The sequence below is a fragment of the Drosophila sechellia genome, chromosome 2L (genome assembly GCF_004382195.2).
Source record: "Drosophila sechellia strain sech25 chromosome 2L, ASM438219v1, whole genome shotgun sequence".
In the NCBI taxonomy this organism is placed as follows: domain Eukaryota; kingdom Metazoa; phylum Arthropoda; class Insecta; order Diptera; family Drosophilidae; genus Drosophila; species Drosophila sechellia.
In genome coordinates, this window is record NC_045949.1 from 23,233,550 (window position 1) to 23,250,932 (window position 17,383).

At 37.5% G+C, this 17,383-nt stretch overlaps 1 protein-coding gene across 1 annotated transcript in view; it reads left to right on the plus strand.

Annotated features, from left to right (window-relative positions):
* LOC116800480 (secreted RxLR effector protein 161-like) overlaps positions 1-16,731 on the plus strand; it is a 35,769-nt gene extending 19,038 nt beyond the window's left edge. The window contains exon 3 of the mRNA XM_032715716.1: positions 16,696-16,731. Within this exon, the coding sequence (XP_032571607.1) occupies positions 16,696-16,731 (36 nt within the window). The remainder of the gene's footprint in view (positions 1-16,695) is intronic.
* The last annotated feature ends 652 nt before the right edge of the window (positions 16,732-17,383 follow it).

Below are 17,383 nucleotides of genomic sequence, written 5' to 3' on the forward strand. Positions count from 1 at the left end.
AACTTATATTTTTATATATCTTATGCCTTCTTTGCAACACCGACATTTACATAGCAGTGATTAAAACTGAGAAGAGGTAAAAAGAGCTTCTTACCGGAAGGCAATAATAAAAGTGTGACCAAAACCAATATAATATATATATATTATATTCACTAGAAACTATATACCCCTTATCTTAAATCATGGTAGATCTAACTATGAGTTGCATGACCCTTATCCTATTATCTGTAATCTTGACTCTCTGCCGCTCTTAAAGCAATCAATTTTAACTTTTTCAGTACATAATTAGATCCTACTAACACTAATATTTATTAAAGTTATGTTTTTATTTACTTACATTATTTATTATTATTGATTACATTATGTTCATTTCCTCGTTAAACAGCGACGCTACTGGAACAAGCAGCGACGTCACAGACGCGTGAGCGGGAGAGACGCGGTGATAAGACTCCTATGAAAATACTCCTGTTGGTGCTTAATATCCAACTTAATACACATAAATATATGGATTGGATATATGGAAATTGTGCGAGTTGTTTACAAATAACAATCTAGTGACAAAAGATCCTTGTACGACCAAGCATATCTTTTAAGATTGAACCTCGCGAATCGGCGCTAAAGATAACATAAAATCGTAATACAATTAACTCTTTTTATCCGCAAAAGAACTACGTATAATCGGTGGTTGAAACGCAATAGTCAAACCTACTGCATACGGTCAATAAAAGTGTAAAAACAAAAATAAAAATTAATTCATCAACCAAGTCAAACTGTTATCGGAATCCCATCTGAATCTAGCCTTAAGTCAAATTAGGCAAATACCAACATTCAGTGGTAATACCCAAGAACTGAGTGCCTTTATCCGAAGGAATTCGAAGGATCGAGTTCATACTTCAGCTCTATTCAACAACCGACACCAGGCAAAGGCATGCATTCTTCAGCGCAATTGAGATGCTACTTGCAGGACATCCTCAACGAGTATACCAGTTATCTGGAGCAACAACCTGGCCAACCCTAATGAATGCGCTCATCAGCGAATATAAAACCCAAACACCATGTAAAGAATTACTCCGTCGTCTTTACAACACACCCTTCAGCGGAAGTATCCGTAAGTTCGTCGAACAGTTAGAAATTAAATCATTCACAATACCGAATAAACTTATGCTAGAAAATGATATCAATAATACCAAAGACACTAGAATAACAAGATGCGTAACGGCCATACATTGGTTTGGCACTATGCAGCCACTTTTTTGGTGAAGGCCAAATTTGCTCTCTTTCCGCTCGCTGACGCTGAGAGCGTAAGAAATCTAAAAATAGATTTTGCTTGCTTATGTGAGTAAAAACAAGAGACGAGAACGCGTACATGTGTGCGTGTTGTTCTAGAAGACGATTTTCGTGTCGAAATCCATTCTGATCGAAGAAACGAATTTACATATTTGGAGTTGTGGCCAATTTCGTAGCAATATAATGATGGCGCGCTATTCTTACCTCCCAAAAGTGCGCGCTTTTTAAAAATATCAATTTGGAAAAGACCAAAAAAAAAAAAATAAAACTGAAAGCTGAATATAATGCGCATTTTAAATAATAAAAATGGTTCATTTACATACATCATATTAAGGCAAATGACTTAATAAGTATACTAAATAATTAAAGCAAATACAAAGGAAATTATTATAACTACTGTAATTTGAAACATAAATTTTCCAAAAAGAAGACATTACATTGACAAATAAATATTTCATAAAAATAATAATTAATTTTTAATTTCATAAAAAAATAATAATTTTAATAATAAATAATAAAAATAATATTTCATAAAATTAATTCATAAAAAATAATAATACGTAGTAGAAAAAAAATTAATAAAATAAATAAAAATATGAAAACAGTTTGTTGCAAAAGTCATATCTTCAGGCACAAAGTGCGGACACAAGCACTCAATAATCATTGCCTTATTAATTTTTGTCACGCCGCAAGCTAAATACCCTAATGACAAGTATTCTAATATAAAGTAATTTTCGAAATTTATTTTGTGATGTACATAGATTCGGCTTTTACTATTTCTAAGCTTTATTTAAATAATAATAACGTTAAGGCAATGCAAAACAAGAATTTTTCGCATGGCGCCAATTGATAAAAAATAATATAGTAGATTTAAAGTCAACGAACTTCTAAGGTGAAGGGCATATTTTGTCAAATTTACAATGCATGAGCATACGTGTGCACACATACAGTTGTCTGCTATCACTGTATGCGTAGAAAAGAGCTGTTTGCTGTAGGGCTCTCCGCTCTTTCTCTCTCGAACAAAAACTCGAGAGAGCCTGGAGCCACCTCTAGAGCCACGGCCAAAAAATCGCGTGCCAAAAAATTGTATGGCGTTACGCATCTTGTTATTCTAGTGTCTTTGATAATACCGTATTATACACAAATGCATTAAATAATACAATCAAAGATGTAATCATGAGAAAATGGCCCGATTGGTTATTTATGAGATTTGACATTACGAAAGTATATAAACTTAAACAAATAGCACAACAAGAAGAATGTGTATACGAAATAACTTTCAATGACAGAATCAAACCCCATAATAATTCCAATCCTAACACAATCCAACCCCAAATCTCTAAGAATAAGGGAAACTATCAAAATTTCGTGAACAATGCTATGCATAATACAATTAAGTCAAATCCAAGCACTACTCCGAGACCCTGCGAACGAAATCCAAGGTTAGAAAGACAAACATTCTATTATCACAACTTTTCAGAAAAATATGACTTACAATTAGGCAGAAACTATATAGAACCAACTAACACTGAAATTAATTATTCAACACAAACATTCACTTACAATGGCTACACATTTAAAATGTGGTGTGACCACATCCAAACAGATGAGTCCAAGGCTACCTATGAGTGCCCCAGGTCATCTAACGCAGAGGAAACCCCTCTACATACCCCAAAAAAGGAGAAAACCCTCCGGAAAATTAAGCGGAAGCCCCACTTAAAATCAGATGAGTCAAAGGTTACCAATGAGTGTCACAGATCATCTAATTCAGAGGAAACCCCTCTACATACGCAGAAAAACCGCCAAAAAATTAAGCGAAAACACCACCTAAAACCAGATGAGTCAAAGGACTCCAATGAGTGCCCCAGATCGTCTAACCCAGAAGAGTCCAAGACTACCAATGAGTGTTCCTTCTCACTTCTAAATCTGAGGAAAACCCTCTTATTACCCCATACATAGAAGAAGCTCTTCTAGTAACATCCTCTAACTACGCCTTAGATGACGAGTTAAGAGAATCTAATGTATTCAGATTAGAACATCTAAATACAGAAGGAAGGGAGCAACTTTCCCACAAATCCCCCAATTGTTTTCCATTTTGGATTGTGCCAAAGTAAAGTGATGCTTCTGGTAAACCAAAATTTCTATTAGTCATAGACTATCGTAGTCTCAATGAAATAACCATTGACGACAAATTCCCTATTCCCTATGGATCTAGCTAAAGGTTTCCATCAAATTCAAATGGACCAGCAATCCATATCTAAAACAGCATTTTTAACAAAACAGGGATATTACGAATATACTCGTATGCCTTTTGGTCTGAAAAATGCACCAGCAACATTTCAACGCTTCATGAACAATCTTCTAGAAGACTTAATTTATAAAGATTGTTTAGCTTATTTAGATGATATTATCATTTATTCCACAGTGGAAGAACATATAATGTCACTAAAAAAGTTATTTGATAAGCTACGATAAGCTAATCTAAAATTGCAACTTGATAAATGTGAATTTCTGAAGAAAGAAACTGAATTTGTCGGTCACATTATTACAACAGACAGTGTAAAACCAAACCCTAATTACCCCTAACCCTAAATAAATGCAATTATTATTTTCCTATTCCTAAAACCACAAAAGGAATAAAATCATTCCTTGGACTCTGCGGATTCTACCGTAAGTTCATTCCCAATTTTGCAAAAATAGCAAAACCTATGACCTCCAAATTAAAGAAGTGAGCAGTAATTAACACAAAAGATAATGATTACATGTCCGCCTTCGAGAAACTAAAAGTATTCATCACCTCCGATCCAATCCTAATATACCCCAACTTCCAAAAGAAATTTTCACTGACAACGGACGCAAGTAATATAGCCATAGGTGCTGTATTACCCAAGAGCATAAACCCATCTGCTATGCAAGCAGAACTATAAACGAACACGAACTTAACTATTCGGCTATAAAAAAAGTACTATTAGCTATAGTATGGGCAACAATATATTTCAGGTCCTACCTATTCGGTAGAAAGTTCGACATAGACCACTTGTATGGCTAAGCAACATAAAAGATCCCAATGTGAAATTACAGAGATGGAAGATAAAACTTAACGAATACGATTATAATATTTGTCGGCGCATACTTTTGTAAGCTAGTGTATGTGCTAGAATATTTCACAAGAATAGTAATTCCATCATTTTGGGAAATCAATGGTATTTCATCATATTGCATTATGTGTTAGAATATTCCAGAAGAATAGTAATTTCATCATTTTGGGGAAACCATTGGTATTTCATCATATCGCATTATTGCATACTGCGTGGCTATTGGTCGGCTGTATTTTTGTAGCTTTGGCATCTCCCGCTTCAGCGCGGCCGCAGCGTGTGGTCGCTGTCGCCGAGTGTGGTTCGAAGGTCAGCACGGAGAAGAAGTGAGTGACACAAATTAATTGTGTTTAGACCTTCGGTGCCTTCGAATCTCGCTGCGTGAAATGGAAAATAATAATTGTGCTCCGACATATTCAATATCTACCCGGTAAAGAAAATCATGTAGCTGACGCGCTATCTAGAGTTAAAATTCAGGAAAACTTACTAGGGGAAGATGACCCAGCTTCCCTTCCCACAGCAGCACAAGAAGACAACCAAAATCACATTTCAATAATAGAAAGACCTCTTAATTATTATAACAGACAATTTGAATCCATAAAATACAATTTTAACGACGTCCAAATAATAAAATATTTCCATAAAACCAGAATAAAAATCAGTTATAAAGAAATGACTGATACCCTTGCTAAGGATCTAATCAAAGAATACTTTTGCACTAAGAAAAGTGTTATTTACTTCCCTGATGAGATCGGATTTCAAATATTCAAAATGCGTATATTCAAATCATAAGTCCCGACAGTGTCACTAAAACTATGAAAACTAGTAGTAAATTAATAGACATTCAAACATACGCCCAATTCAAGGAAATCATTCTCAAAACACATAGAGAATTATTACAGCCTGGTATAGAAAAACTCACACTTCATTTCAAAGAACATTACTATTACCCAGATTATCAAAAACTTATCCAAAACATCATAAACGAATGTGAAATCTGTAACATCGCTAAAACTGAACATAGAAACACAAAATTAACCCTTGAAACAACCCCAGAAGCCTTTAGTCCCAGAGACAATAGTCATGGATTTTTACTTAATAAACAATAAAAAATTCCTATCATGTATTGACATTTATTCTAAGTACGACTCCAAAGTCGTTAGAACAAAGTTCGAACCCCAGCAGACATCTTCATTTTTGCAGGAACCTCTGCCTATAACACTCAATAAAATAGAGTAAACAAAATTGACAAACTCAATGAAAATAGACACGACTTTAACATAGACACAAACTTCAAGGAATCCCCTCTAGTTAGAACAAAAACGACTAACCCATTCAAAAAGACAGGAAATTTAAGACAAATAGATGTTAAACATTTCGAAGAAATAAATAGAGGTAGAAAGATAATACACTATAAGTCTAAGTTCAAAAAGAAAAATAAAATTAATAAAAGTAAATATAATAACGATAATTCCAGGCCTACTCCCGAGCACGATACTCATGTTATGCCTCCTATCGACAATTAACACATAATACCAAGAAGTAACCCCTATCCAGGCCAAAAACGGCTACCTAATCTTTCAAACCGGACCAATAGACTTACCGATAAGCCACAAATATCATTACTTATCTATTAACTTAACTAAAACAGAAACTACTTATGAAGAACTTATTAAACAAACTCAACATTTTAATAACTCACCACAAATACAGTATCTAGTAGAAAAACTTAACAGAAAATTGAACGGTATTCGAATTGTAAAACGTAGTAAGCGCGGTTTTGTTAACTTTATGGGAAATATTTACAAATACTTATTCGGTACTTTAGATCAAGAAGATAAAGAAGAATTACAACAATATTGTAAATGGTGGAGTAAAACGCGAGGCGATTTAGTTAAAGTTTAATAACTGTTTTATTTGACATAAGCGTGACACCGTTGTGAGTCGTTTGGAAGTTAACACAAGAAAAAGGAAGTTTCCAGAAAAACAAAAAGAACTTATTCAGATCAGTGTGACCAACTTTCAGCATGTAGTTGTTGCCAACTTAACATACATAATATTTTAGTATTTCAATACTCCTTCTCAACAACATATTCAGAAACAATTCATTTCAGTTATACATTTTAAGTGCTTGTTTTTCTGTAGGTTTTTTGTTAAAATATCTGCTAACATGTCGTTTGCACATATATATTTTACATCAATTTCCTTTTGGAATAAAGTTCCCTAACATAGTGGTACTTTATGTCGATATGCTTACTTCTATTATGTAATACTGGATTCTTAGCTAAACATAAAGCACTCTGATTATCGCAAAAAATTAAAATTGAGTGATCTATCAAAAAACCCATTTCCTTCAGAAACTTTTTAATAAATACTGCTTCTCTTGCTGCAATGGACAATGCAACATATTCGGCCTCCGTGCTGGATAATGCCACCAGACTTTGCTTCTTGGACTCCCAGGATATTGGACCAGCTGCGTTTATGAAGATATATCCACTGTAGGATTTACGATCCGATGTGTCATTTCCCCAATCTGCGTCGACGTAGCCATGAATCGGTTTACCTGTTGGGTGATAATGAAGCTTTAAGTTTGAGGTGCCCTTCAAATACCTTAGTATACGCTTGACAGCGACTTCATGCTCCTTCTGTGGGTTCACATTTCTTTGAGCCAGTTTTGCAACTGAATGCATTATATCTGGCCTGGTTGTAATTGCCAAATACATCAGTGATCCTATAAGTGACTGGTAGTCCTTTTCGTTAATAGGTTTGCAGTTAGGATCAGTACACTTAACTTGGAAATTTGCCTCCAAAGGCGTTGCTACCGATTTGCAATCTAACATGCCCCAGGTGTGTAGCATACTCTCGATATATGTCTTGTGACCTATGGATATGGCTCCAGTTTCACCTTCTCGCTCAACTTCGATGCCCAAGAAATGATTAAGCTGTCCGCTATCTACTACTTTAAACTCTTTGGCAATTGACTCTTTTATACCAATCAAATCATCTTTACATGAGCTTGCAATAAGAAGATCGTCGACATATACTGCAATTATACTAACATTGTCCTACTCATTGCGTGTGTACACACACGGCTCGCTGGCACAGGGAACAAAATACAGTTTTTGTAAGACTTCGTTGAGCTTGGCGTTCCACTCTCTACCGCTCTGTTTTAGTCCGTAAAGTGACTTCTTTAGTCTCAAAACTTTTCCATAATGTTCATATAGACTTCTTCGCTTAATTCGCTAGTTAAATATGCTGTCGATACATCCATCTGATGTAGAAATAAGTTATGCTCAACAGCCAGAGATATAATAAGTCTCACCGACAAATATCTGACAACTGGTGAAAACATTTCAAAAAAGTCGATACCATATCCTTTAGCCACCAACCTCGATTTAAATCGCATCACATTGCCATCCTTATCTCCTTTGATGCCAAAAACCCACTTACTACCGATGGCTTTCTTACCTTCTGGTAAGTCCTGTAGCTCCCATGTCTGATTAGCTTCGAGGGCGTCAATCTCCTTCTGAATTGATGCTATCCACTCTTGACTCATTTCAGACTGCGTCTCTTCAGCAAACGTAACAGGTACCTTAACATCTTGAACCTTCATCATGTTCAACAAGTTGTATTGTTTTCGTGGACGCCCGGGCTTTCCAGTTTTTATCTTCTTAGGGCGACCAGGACCATGAATTTTCCGTTCTTTGGTATCATCGCTCTTCGCACTCTCGTAAACATCAGAACTATCGGCTTCATTAATCTCGCTGTCAATTTGCTCTTCCTCGAGCACCTCAGCATCTTCTTTGTTGTTGTCAACTGCCAAAATCTGCGAACCATCAACTCTAATTTCGCCAATAAGTGCCATTCGCTGTTTCCATTCTTCGGATACCCTACACAGTTCGTCCACAGCTCGAATGCTGTTTGACTCTTCAACGACCTTGTCTCCGATCTGTTGCGTAGATATGCTGCAGTCCTAACTGCCTCTCCCCACAGGGACTCATTCACTCCTGAATGTATAATCATGCTCCTTGCCATTTCCACAAGCGTCCGGTTAGCGCGCTCAGCAACCCTGTTTTGCTGCGGAGTGTACGGTACTGTCAATTGCCGCTTGATACCGTTTTCGGATAGGAACTTCTGAAACTCGTGGCTTATATATTCGCGACCGTTATCGCTGCGAATTGCTTTAAGTTTTTCACCGGTCTGTTTTTCTGCAAAAGCGACAAAGTTTTTAAACGTGGGAAGCAATTCATCACGGTCTTCAAAAAATATACGAACATATAACGCGAATAGTCATCAATAAATGTTACGAAATATCTTGCTCCACCGGCAGATACTTTGTTCATTGGCCCGCAAATGTCCGAATGCACTAGCCCTAGCACATTGTCCGCACGATTTTCTGCCATTTTTGGGAATGGTTTCACACAGATTTTACCTTTAGCACAGGTTTCACATGCGATGCGATTCGGTCTAGTCCACAACATTTTTGATTGACTTTAAGCCATTGACCATATTGTCACTTGCCATCTTTTTTAGGCTCGCCATGTTCAAATAACCATAACGATAATGCCACTTCCACAATTCATCATTTGAACACAAGTACATCCACCGATTGTTCGAAGTATCAACAACAAAAAGATTTCCAGCTTTTCTTGCCTGTAACACTACTTCATTTCGACCGTCCTTTATATACGCACTTTGCTTGTGAAAAATCACTTTATACCCCTTTTCAACGGCTTTCGGTACCGATATGAAATTACTTTGCAAGCTTTTTACGTAAAGCACATTTTTCAAATTAACGGAACCATTCTTTGTTTTAACGGCCACCGTGCCGACGCCATCCGAAAATATATAGTTTTCTTCTGCAAGTAATATTTTCTCTTTATGCTCTTTAATGTCCGCGAACCACGACTTTCCACAACACATGTGAGCAGTTGCTCCACTGTCCAAGCACCACATCGATTTCGTTAAAACGTCATTTTTATTTACACTTGCAAGCATAGTAAACGACTTCTCTTTTGCAGATGTTTCTATTTCATCATTTTTGTCTAAACCGATCTATTTTTCTTGTCTCCCTTTCCACTGGGACGCGACACAAACGCTTGCTGCACACAAAGTTCCGTTTCGTCCGAACACCCTCTTCTATAATTTTTATAGAGAGAGTCGGTAACTGTTCGCGCGTTTCGATCGCTACCACGAAATTTTCGAATTTCTTACCGAGTCCCGAAAGCATTAAAATAGTAAGAATATCTTCAGAAATGTCCATATCAATTTCTTTCAGTCTTTCGACGATATCCACAAAATCATTTATGTAATTTTGTACGCACGCACTTTCCGACAAACTCAACCGGAGTAATTTCCTGAACAAGGTAATTTTCCTGGCGGGTCCACGAGGCTTGTACACAGCTGCAAGCTTGTCCCAAGCTTCTTTAGAACTAGCTCAGTTTTTAATCAAATTAATTTCTGAAGCCTTCACGCACAGCAATATTGTTGCTAGTGCTTTCTCGTCTAGTTCGTCGAATTGGGCTCCTTGCTCAGCTGTATCACCATCCTGCTTCACGCGTCTTCCGCACACCAACGACCACATACCCGAGTGCACCAATACACTCTTCATTTGCACCGACCATACTGCGTAATTTTCGCCGTTCAATTTGTCGATCGCACACATCCCTTGTCCGCTCATGTTTATAAAAAATGTTCAAGCTAATTATATATAATAATTACTTTCCTCTCGATCACACACAATTATTAAAGTCTTTACTACTCCTGGGCCCATAACCTATTGTAAATGGTGGAGTAAAACGCGAGGCGATTTAGTTAAAGTTTAATAACTGTTTTATTTGACATAAGCGTGACACCGTTGTGTCGTTTGGAAGTTAACACAAGAAGAAGGAAGTTTCCAGAAAAACAAAAAGAACTTATTCAGATCAGTGTGACCAACTTTCAGCATATAGTTGCTGCCAACTTTACATAAGTAATATTTTAGTATTTCAATAAACAACAAATAGCCGACATCTCTAAAAATAAAATAAATAAATGTACAAATAAGCGAACTTAACCACGTAATAGAAGTCATTAACCAAGGAATCGAATTGACCAATCATTTAAATAATAACTTTGAAGGAAAACAAATGATAAATTTAATAATTTTCAACTTACAACAATTCACTGAATACATTGAAGACATAGAGCTTGGTTTGTAACTGACACGCTTAGGTATCTTTAATCCAAAACTTTTAAAACACGATTTAATAACGTCAATTCTGAAAAACTTCTTAATATTGAAATTTCAGCTTGGCTTAAATCCGATACGATCGAAATTCTGATAATATCCCACATTCCAAGAGAAATAACCAAAACACCAGTTTTTAAAATAATACTCTACCCAGACGGAAAAAGTAATATACTTACCGAAACAATACATGACAAATATTTTTCACACAATAATCAGACTTACACGGCAAGTTCTCAAAGATTGGTTGTAAATAAATGTATAACTGGTATACTAAACCAGGTCTCCACACAATGTAGACATAGTAAATCACATTCTGATTTTTAAATAAAATATGTAGAACCTAATGTAATCAAAACTTGGAACCTTCCCAAGACTACCCTAAACCAAAACTGTATCAATATAGAAACTATAATAGAAGGCAATAACATGATAAAAGCATTTAATTGTTCTGTCCAATTAGAAGAAATATTTATACCAACACAATGTTAGACATATTCAAACTATCTATGTAAACAATAATGTAACAAAACATGAACCACTCGAATAAATTGAGGCACAAGAAATAATAGAACAACAAAATCAGACAAATAATATCTTTCAAATAATAACACTTACAACATTAATCATAATAGTTATTATTGTAATATTGTACTTTATCTATAAATATAAGACTATACCCTAAAAGTTAATTCTAAAATTTAAAAATCATACCCCAAAAAAAGAAAATATTATAAGTCCTGACACAGATAATATTGCACCCCCAATACCCCTGTATTGTAACCTAATCTAAACGCCTGATGACAGGCTTTTTTCTTAAGGATGGGGAAGTAACATATAGTATCCATTCTACACCCACAACTCCCCAACCACACACACTATTGTAAACAATCACACACACACTGTTTAGCTATTGAGCTTTTTCAATAGCTGTTGAGAATAATAAAAAACCGAAGAAAGTTTGTTTTATTACGACAGTTTTATTTGCGAAATAGCTATAATTTACGATAGCGACAATAAGTAAGTAAGTTTGGTCTTTTCCGAAGCGCGACGAAAAGGCAATTGGCGGGCAGGCAGCCGAAATGCAGCGCCCAAGCTTAACATAGGTAGCTAACAACAACAAAGGAATGAGCGCCGTACAGATAAATGCGCGCGAGAGCAGCGGTTTGCACTATGGGCATGCTACTGCTAATTTGGCTTAAATATTAACAAGTATGAAATTAGTCTACTGCACAGTTTTGGCGGCTGCATGACCCAACATCCTCCCCCCGTTGGAAGCTTGTGTTCCAACAGAGTCCTCAAGGGGGAGCAGACACAGCTTGTTCACTGCCCGTCTTATTACTCCAGACGCGGTCCTCAATTCTGCAACTCGAGCGACGCCGTCTCTGCCAGGAATCAACTGTATGACTTTCGCCAAAGGCCATCTCATTGGGGGTAGATTCTCGTCCTTAACAAGAACGACGTTGTCCACGGCTGCGCCAGGCTTTGGGGTGCGCCACTTGGAACGCTGCTGGAGCAACGTCAAGTACTCTTCCTTCCATCGCGACCAAAATATTTGCTGAAGAAAGGAGATGCGCTGCCAAGAGTCAAGCCGATTATAGTTCAGGCCCGTTATATCTGGCTCGTCAAACGACGAAGGCGGACCACCATTGAGAAAATGCGCCGGAGTGAGGACATCTAGATCGGCAGGGGTTCTCTGAAATGGGAACTAAAGGTCTGGAGTAATAACTGCCGAGATGTGGCAGTTATTCGGGTGGCGGCCATCAAAGTCCAACGACGAATTCCGGAGGCGACCGCCTACTCTAAGAAGTCCAAATTGATCCAGGAACGGCGAGAGCGATGATATGGGACTAGACGAGGAAACTCTTCCCAGCGTTTTTAGGGACTGCAGGTCCTCCCATAAATGCGCGCGCTGCACCAACCGCAGATGTTGGAATTTCTCAACGTTGGAGAGGTCCGGATGGATGGAAATAGCGATAATTTACGATAGCGACAATAAGTAAGTAAGTTTGGTCTTTTCCGAAGCGCGACGAAAAGGCAATTGGCGGCCAGGCAGCCGAAATGCAGCGCCCAAGCTTAACATAGGTAGCTAACAACAACAAAGGAATGAGCGCCGTACAGATAAATGCGCGCGAGAGCAGCGGTTTGCACTATGGGCATGTAACTGCTAATTTGGCTTAAATATTAACAAGTATGAAATTAGTCTACTGCACAGTTTTGGCGGCTGCATGACCCAACACACACATTAATGTCTAAGTACGAAATGTAATCAATGATCGATAGCCCTTCGATTAACCTTAGCTGTCATTTACGCACAACAAAATGAAAAAGTCCAAAGTCCAAAGTCTAGACTCTGTGGCGAGCCAACGTCCACGTCCCCTAAACATTCGATCACTTGGCGAGCCAACTGAAATAACAAAAACTTCCGCCCACACAATCGTCTCAGGATTCTCAAATTACTCCTATTTTTCGGGAGCAGGAGAATAGACACCTCTCTTTTCGGGAGAATAGACGTTGATAACTTTATTCTCTTAAACTTCGCTCTTAAGCTATCCCAATCTGCCTATATAAACCCAAACATGTCCCCATACACTTGTTCAGTTCTGATCAATCGCGTGATAATCCAAAGGCTCTAGATCTTCCATTATTGGAAATAATAAAAACGTTTAATAATACATAAAAAACATAATTGTGTTATTTTTCTTATTAAACTCTCGGTCAAAATTCGTAAATATATATATATATATGTGTTCAAAAAGTGTACATTCGGAGGAACAATAAGTTAAAATCTAAAGTCCAACATAAAATAAGTATGTACATGCAAAAGAAAAGGAAAAGAAACGAAGAAGCCAAATAACGGTGAAAAGAAGCTGAGTCAAGAGAGAGAGTGAGATCTCTTGACAAGCTACAATGACAAAAGGCTGCGTAAAGACAAGCTGTATTAATGATAAAGGGCCAAGCAAAAGAGAATTCTCTTTTGCAAGCTATTAGAAAGAGGCTGGGCAGAAGAGTGTTACTGCTGCAAGCTGGAAGGCTGCGTAAAGTTATCTATACAAGCCGTACTAATCAAAGGCCGCGCAAGAAAGAACTTCTTTTTGCAAGCTGTTGAAAATAAAAGGCTTTGCGCGTGAAGAGAATTCTCCTGGCAAGCTTATGCACTTGACATATTTAGAAAATATAAATGGCTGAGTAACTTATACATATATGCTTATAAATGATACAAGCAAAGCTAGATCAACAAAATGTTGGTCTTAGAAGGGAAAAAGGTAATTTATATATATATTTTCTTTTGAATTTTAGATTGCAAATGAAACATGGCTGAGCACAATTTGAAACCATTCTTATGTGAAGGCCTGTTGCCTTTTCCTTGCCAGATGCTATCGTTGATGTTGCGGTTACGCCAACAAATGTATAAATGCTCATTTGGAGAATATATAACCGAGATAGAGCAGATTTGCATCAATGATAAAATAATTTACTCGTGGGCCCCTATAGAGTTAAAGAAAAAACTTCTGGCCGAAGAATATTCACTAGATGAAATAATTGAAACATGCCAAGTGGAAGAGCAGATTAATAAACAGTCTGAGGTAATATTGTCGAAATCCGATGTCGACGCAATTCGAAAAATTTCTACTCGGAAGCCAAAGCCACAAGGTAAATGTTCAAGATGCGGACGTTTTGGTCACGCTAGTTATGACTCATCATGCCCAGCAAGGCAAGCGAAGTGCAACAAATGTTAAAAAATCATAATTTCTCCCGAAAGTGTAGAAGAATTCTTAAGAGACGGAACTCTCAGTCTAATTTTGAAAATGTTAAGAAACGTAATACGAATGTTCGTTGTGTGGAGGGCGAGAACACAGAGCCCAAATTGGAAAAGGATAACACAAGCTTTCAAAATAGCAAATGATGAGGAAGAAGAGCTTATATACTGCCGGGTAGGAGGCCAGAAAATTCCCCTAGTTATTGACTCAGGATCAAGATTCAACCTCATCAGCAGCTCGGATTGGCATCTGCTACAAAAGAAAGGCACTATAATATTCAATGAAAGATCACATTCTGAAAAATAGTTTCGAGGCTATGCTTCTGAACAATTGCTTGAGGTAATTCGTGTTTTTGAGGCACCCATTTCAGCTGGAAGAGATAATGAAGTGATTGCGACATTTGTTGGCTAAAATAATTACGCAGCCTATTTGTAAAAAGCTTTCCTAGAAATAAAAATTAAGCTATATATACTTGAAGCGAAACTATAAACATTATGTCTAAGTACACATATTGCCTATGAGCGATATGAATGAACATAACCGACCTATTGAAGATGTTTCGAATTATTTGATATGTTTATATATAAGTTAAGACACTACAGTTTCCCTGGTGTAAGACCGACGACTCGCTGGTTCATCCTTTCAGCACTTGAGCATTCCGATAAGAAACACTGCAACCAACCAATGCTATCCCCCTTACGCCATCCCACTCTTAACAACTCAACTCACACCACTAAAAGCGACTGCTACAGGTAGTAACAACAAAAGGCAAGCCAATCAGAAGTTGGTCTTCCGATCCAATTCAATTTGCTGACAAACAAAAAGTCGCTCATTCGCTCGACCGACCGAATTGCGCAACGAGCGCAGACATGGCCGAAAAGTCTGATCAGCACTTTAACTGGGCTGGTAGAAATATCCAGCGGTCAGTAACAATTAAACTGGAAACGGGTAAACAGAACTTTCAGCTGAATAAAACATTATATTGTCAAAACCTATTCCTCCGAGACTGAGCAGTTTGAGGTATGAAATGAGATGAAATGAGATTTACAAATATGTATGTATGTAACTCCCAAATGTCACCGTTGGAGTTCGTATTGGCGATCTTCGTTGAACTTTCGCTCGGCTCTCAGTCCCCTGTTGCTGGGTCGGTGTTGTCTCTCTTTTCAGTACTGGATAGACCGAGAGAGGGGGTATGTTAACTCGGGCATGCGGCAGAAGTCGACCAATATGGGACAACTTAGCTGGTGCCCGAACAGGGACCGTTTAAACATACATTTGGAACTTTTTTAAGTTTTAATTAAAGAAAGCAAATATACAAATTAAAGTAAGAAATTTGGAAAAGTGGTTCCTCGATAGTACAGTGGGGACCAGGTTTCAATTCCCCGTCGCGAAAACCACATTTTTGAAAGTGCCAAAATTTGAAACGAGAATGAATGTTTAACAGTAAATATAAAAGTTTAAGTTAGAAGTAGTCAACAAACATTGTTAAATAACAAAAGAGAGAATGCTGTTGTCGAGTTCCTTGACTATCAGATATCCGTTACGCAGCTAGTGTGAATGCGAACGCGAAATTTCCTGATTTTTCTGGGATATCGATAGATATTTGGGGAAAAAAAATGAGGAATAAAATGAACAAATTTAAAAATTGTTCAAAAATGTGGGAGTGGCAGTTTTGGTCGGTTTTTGTGGCGTTGAGTGGACGTGGCAAAAATTCTTTTTGGAAATCGATAGAAATTTACAAGATTAATAGAAATGTGCATCAACACATTTATCAAAAGTGTGGGGGTGGCAGTTTTGTGCGGTTTGTGGGCGTTAGAGTGGGCGTGGTAACATGGGTGCCCTAAGTCCTTGTCTCTAGAATTCAGAATGCTGAATCTTAAAATTCTAGCTATTATAGTTCCTGAGATTTCGACGTTCATACGGACAGACGGACAGTTGGAAAGACGGATCGACTCGGCTATTGATCCTGATCTATATGTATAGTCGGAAGCCCTTCCTTCTGCCTGTTACTTACTTTTCAACGAATCTCGTATACCCTTTTACTCTACGAGTAAGGGGTATAACAACCATCCCGATTGCGGCCAATAATCAAAGTAAATATATGGTACAATTTTTCTTTCATTATATGGTTAAACTTGCTGAATTAATTTCAGAAGTTCGATTTCCAAGTATGATTTTGATAAAATAAAAAGTGTAATTGTGTTATAATTTGTATTTATGTCTGTTTGTGCTTAAGTAAATTCTTCATAATACCGCATACTATGTCTGTGTTTGATTAGATTAATACTAAATTCGTCAGTAATTTTTGGCTTTTGCTTTTTAGCTTCAGAATACCACATACCATAAAACCTGGGTTTGAACTTCGGCCGGCGGTAGTGCTATACAGACTGGGGTGTCGGAGCTCTACTCACTCCACTACCGCCGGCGGCAATGGCATAGCATTCTGGAATAAGCTTGAATTTCGTCTGATTTGAAAATAATTTCGCAGCATTCCTTTCCCCCTTACGCCCTCCCGCTTTTAACAACCCAACTCACACCACTAAAAGCGACTGCTACAGGTAGTAACAACAAAAGGCAAGCCATTTTTTTAACTAGTGGTCGTATTATCAAAATAGCTTCTCTGTATCTTCCTCCAAATAAGGGTTGGACTAAAAACGATTTTGATCAGCTACTGATCACATTGGGCCCCAAGTTTTTAGCAGGAGGGGATTACAATGCTAAGCACCAATGGTGGGGCAAGCTAAGGGCATGCAGTCGAAGAAAACGACTACAAGAGGCCATCATAACTATTTCTAGCGAAGTTCTAGCTACAGGTGAACCTACCTTTTACTCATCTAACACTAGACTGACGCCAACAGCTTTGGACTTTTTTATCGTAAATGGGGTGCCAATAAATAAACTTTCAATTGAAACAAAATACGATCTATCTTCTGATCACCTACCTATAGTAGCAACATTAAGCCACACTCCCCAATATAAATCCAGAAAGAAATCCTTACTAGCTCCCGGCT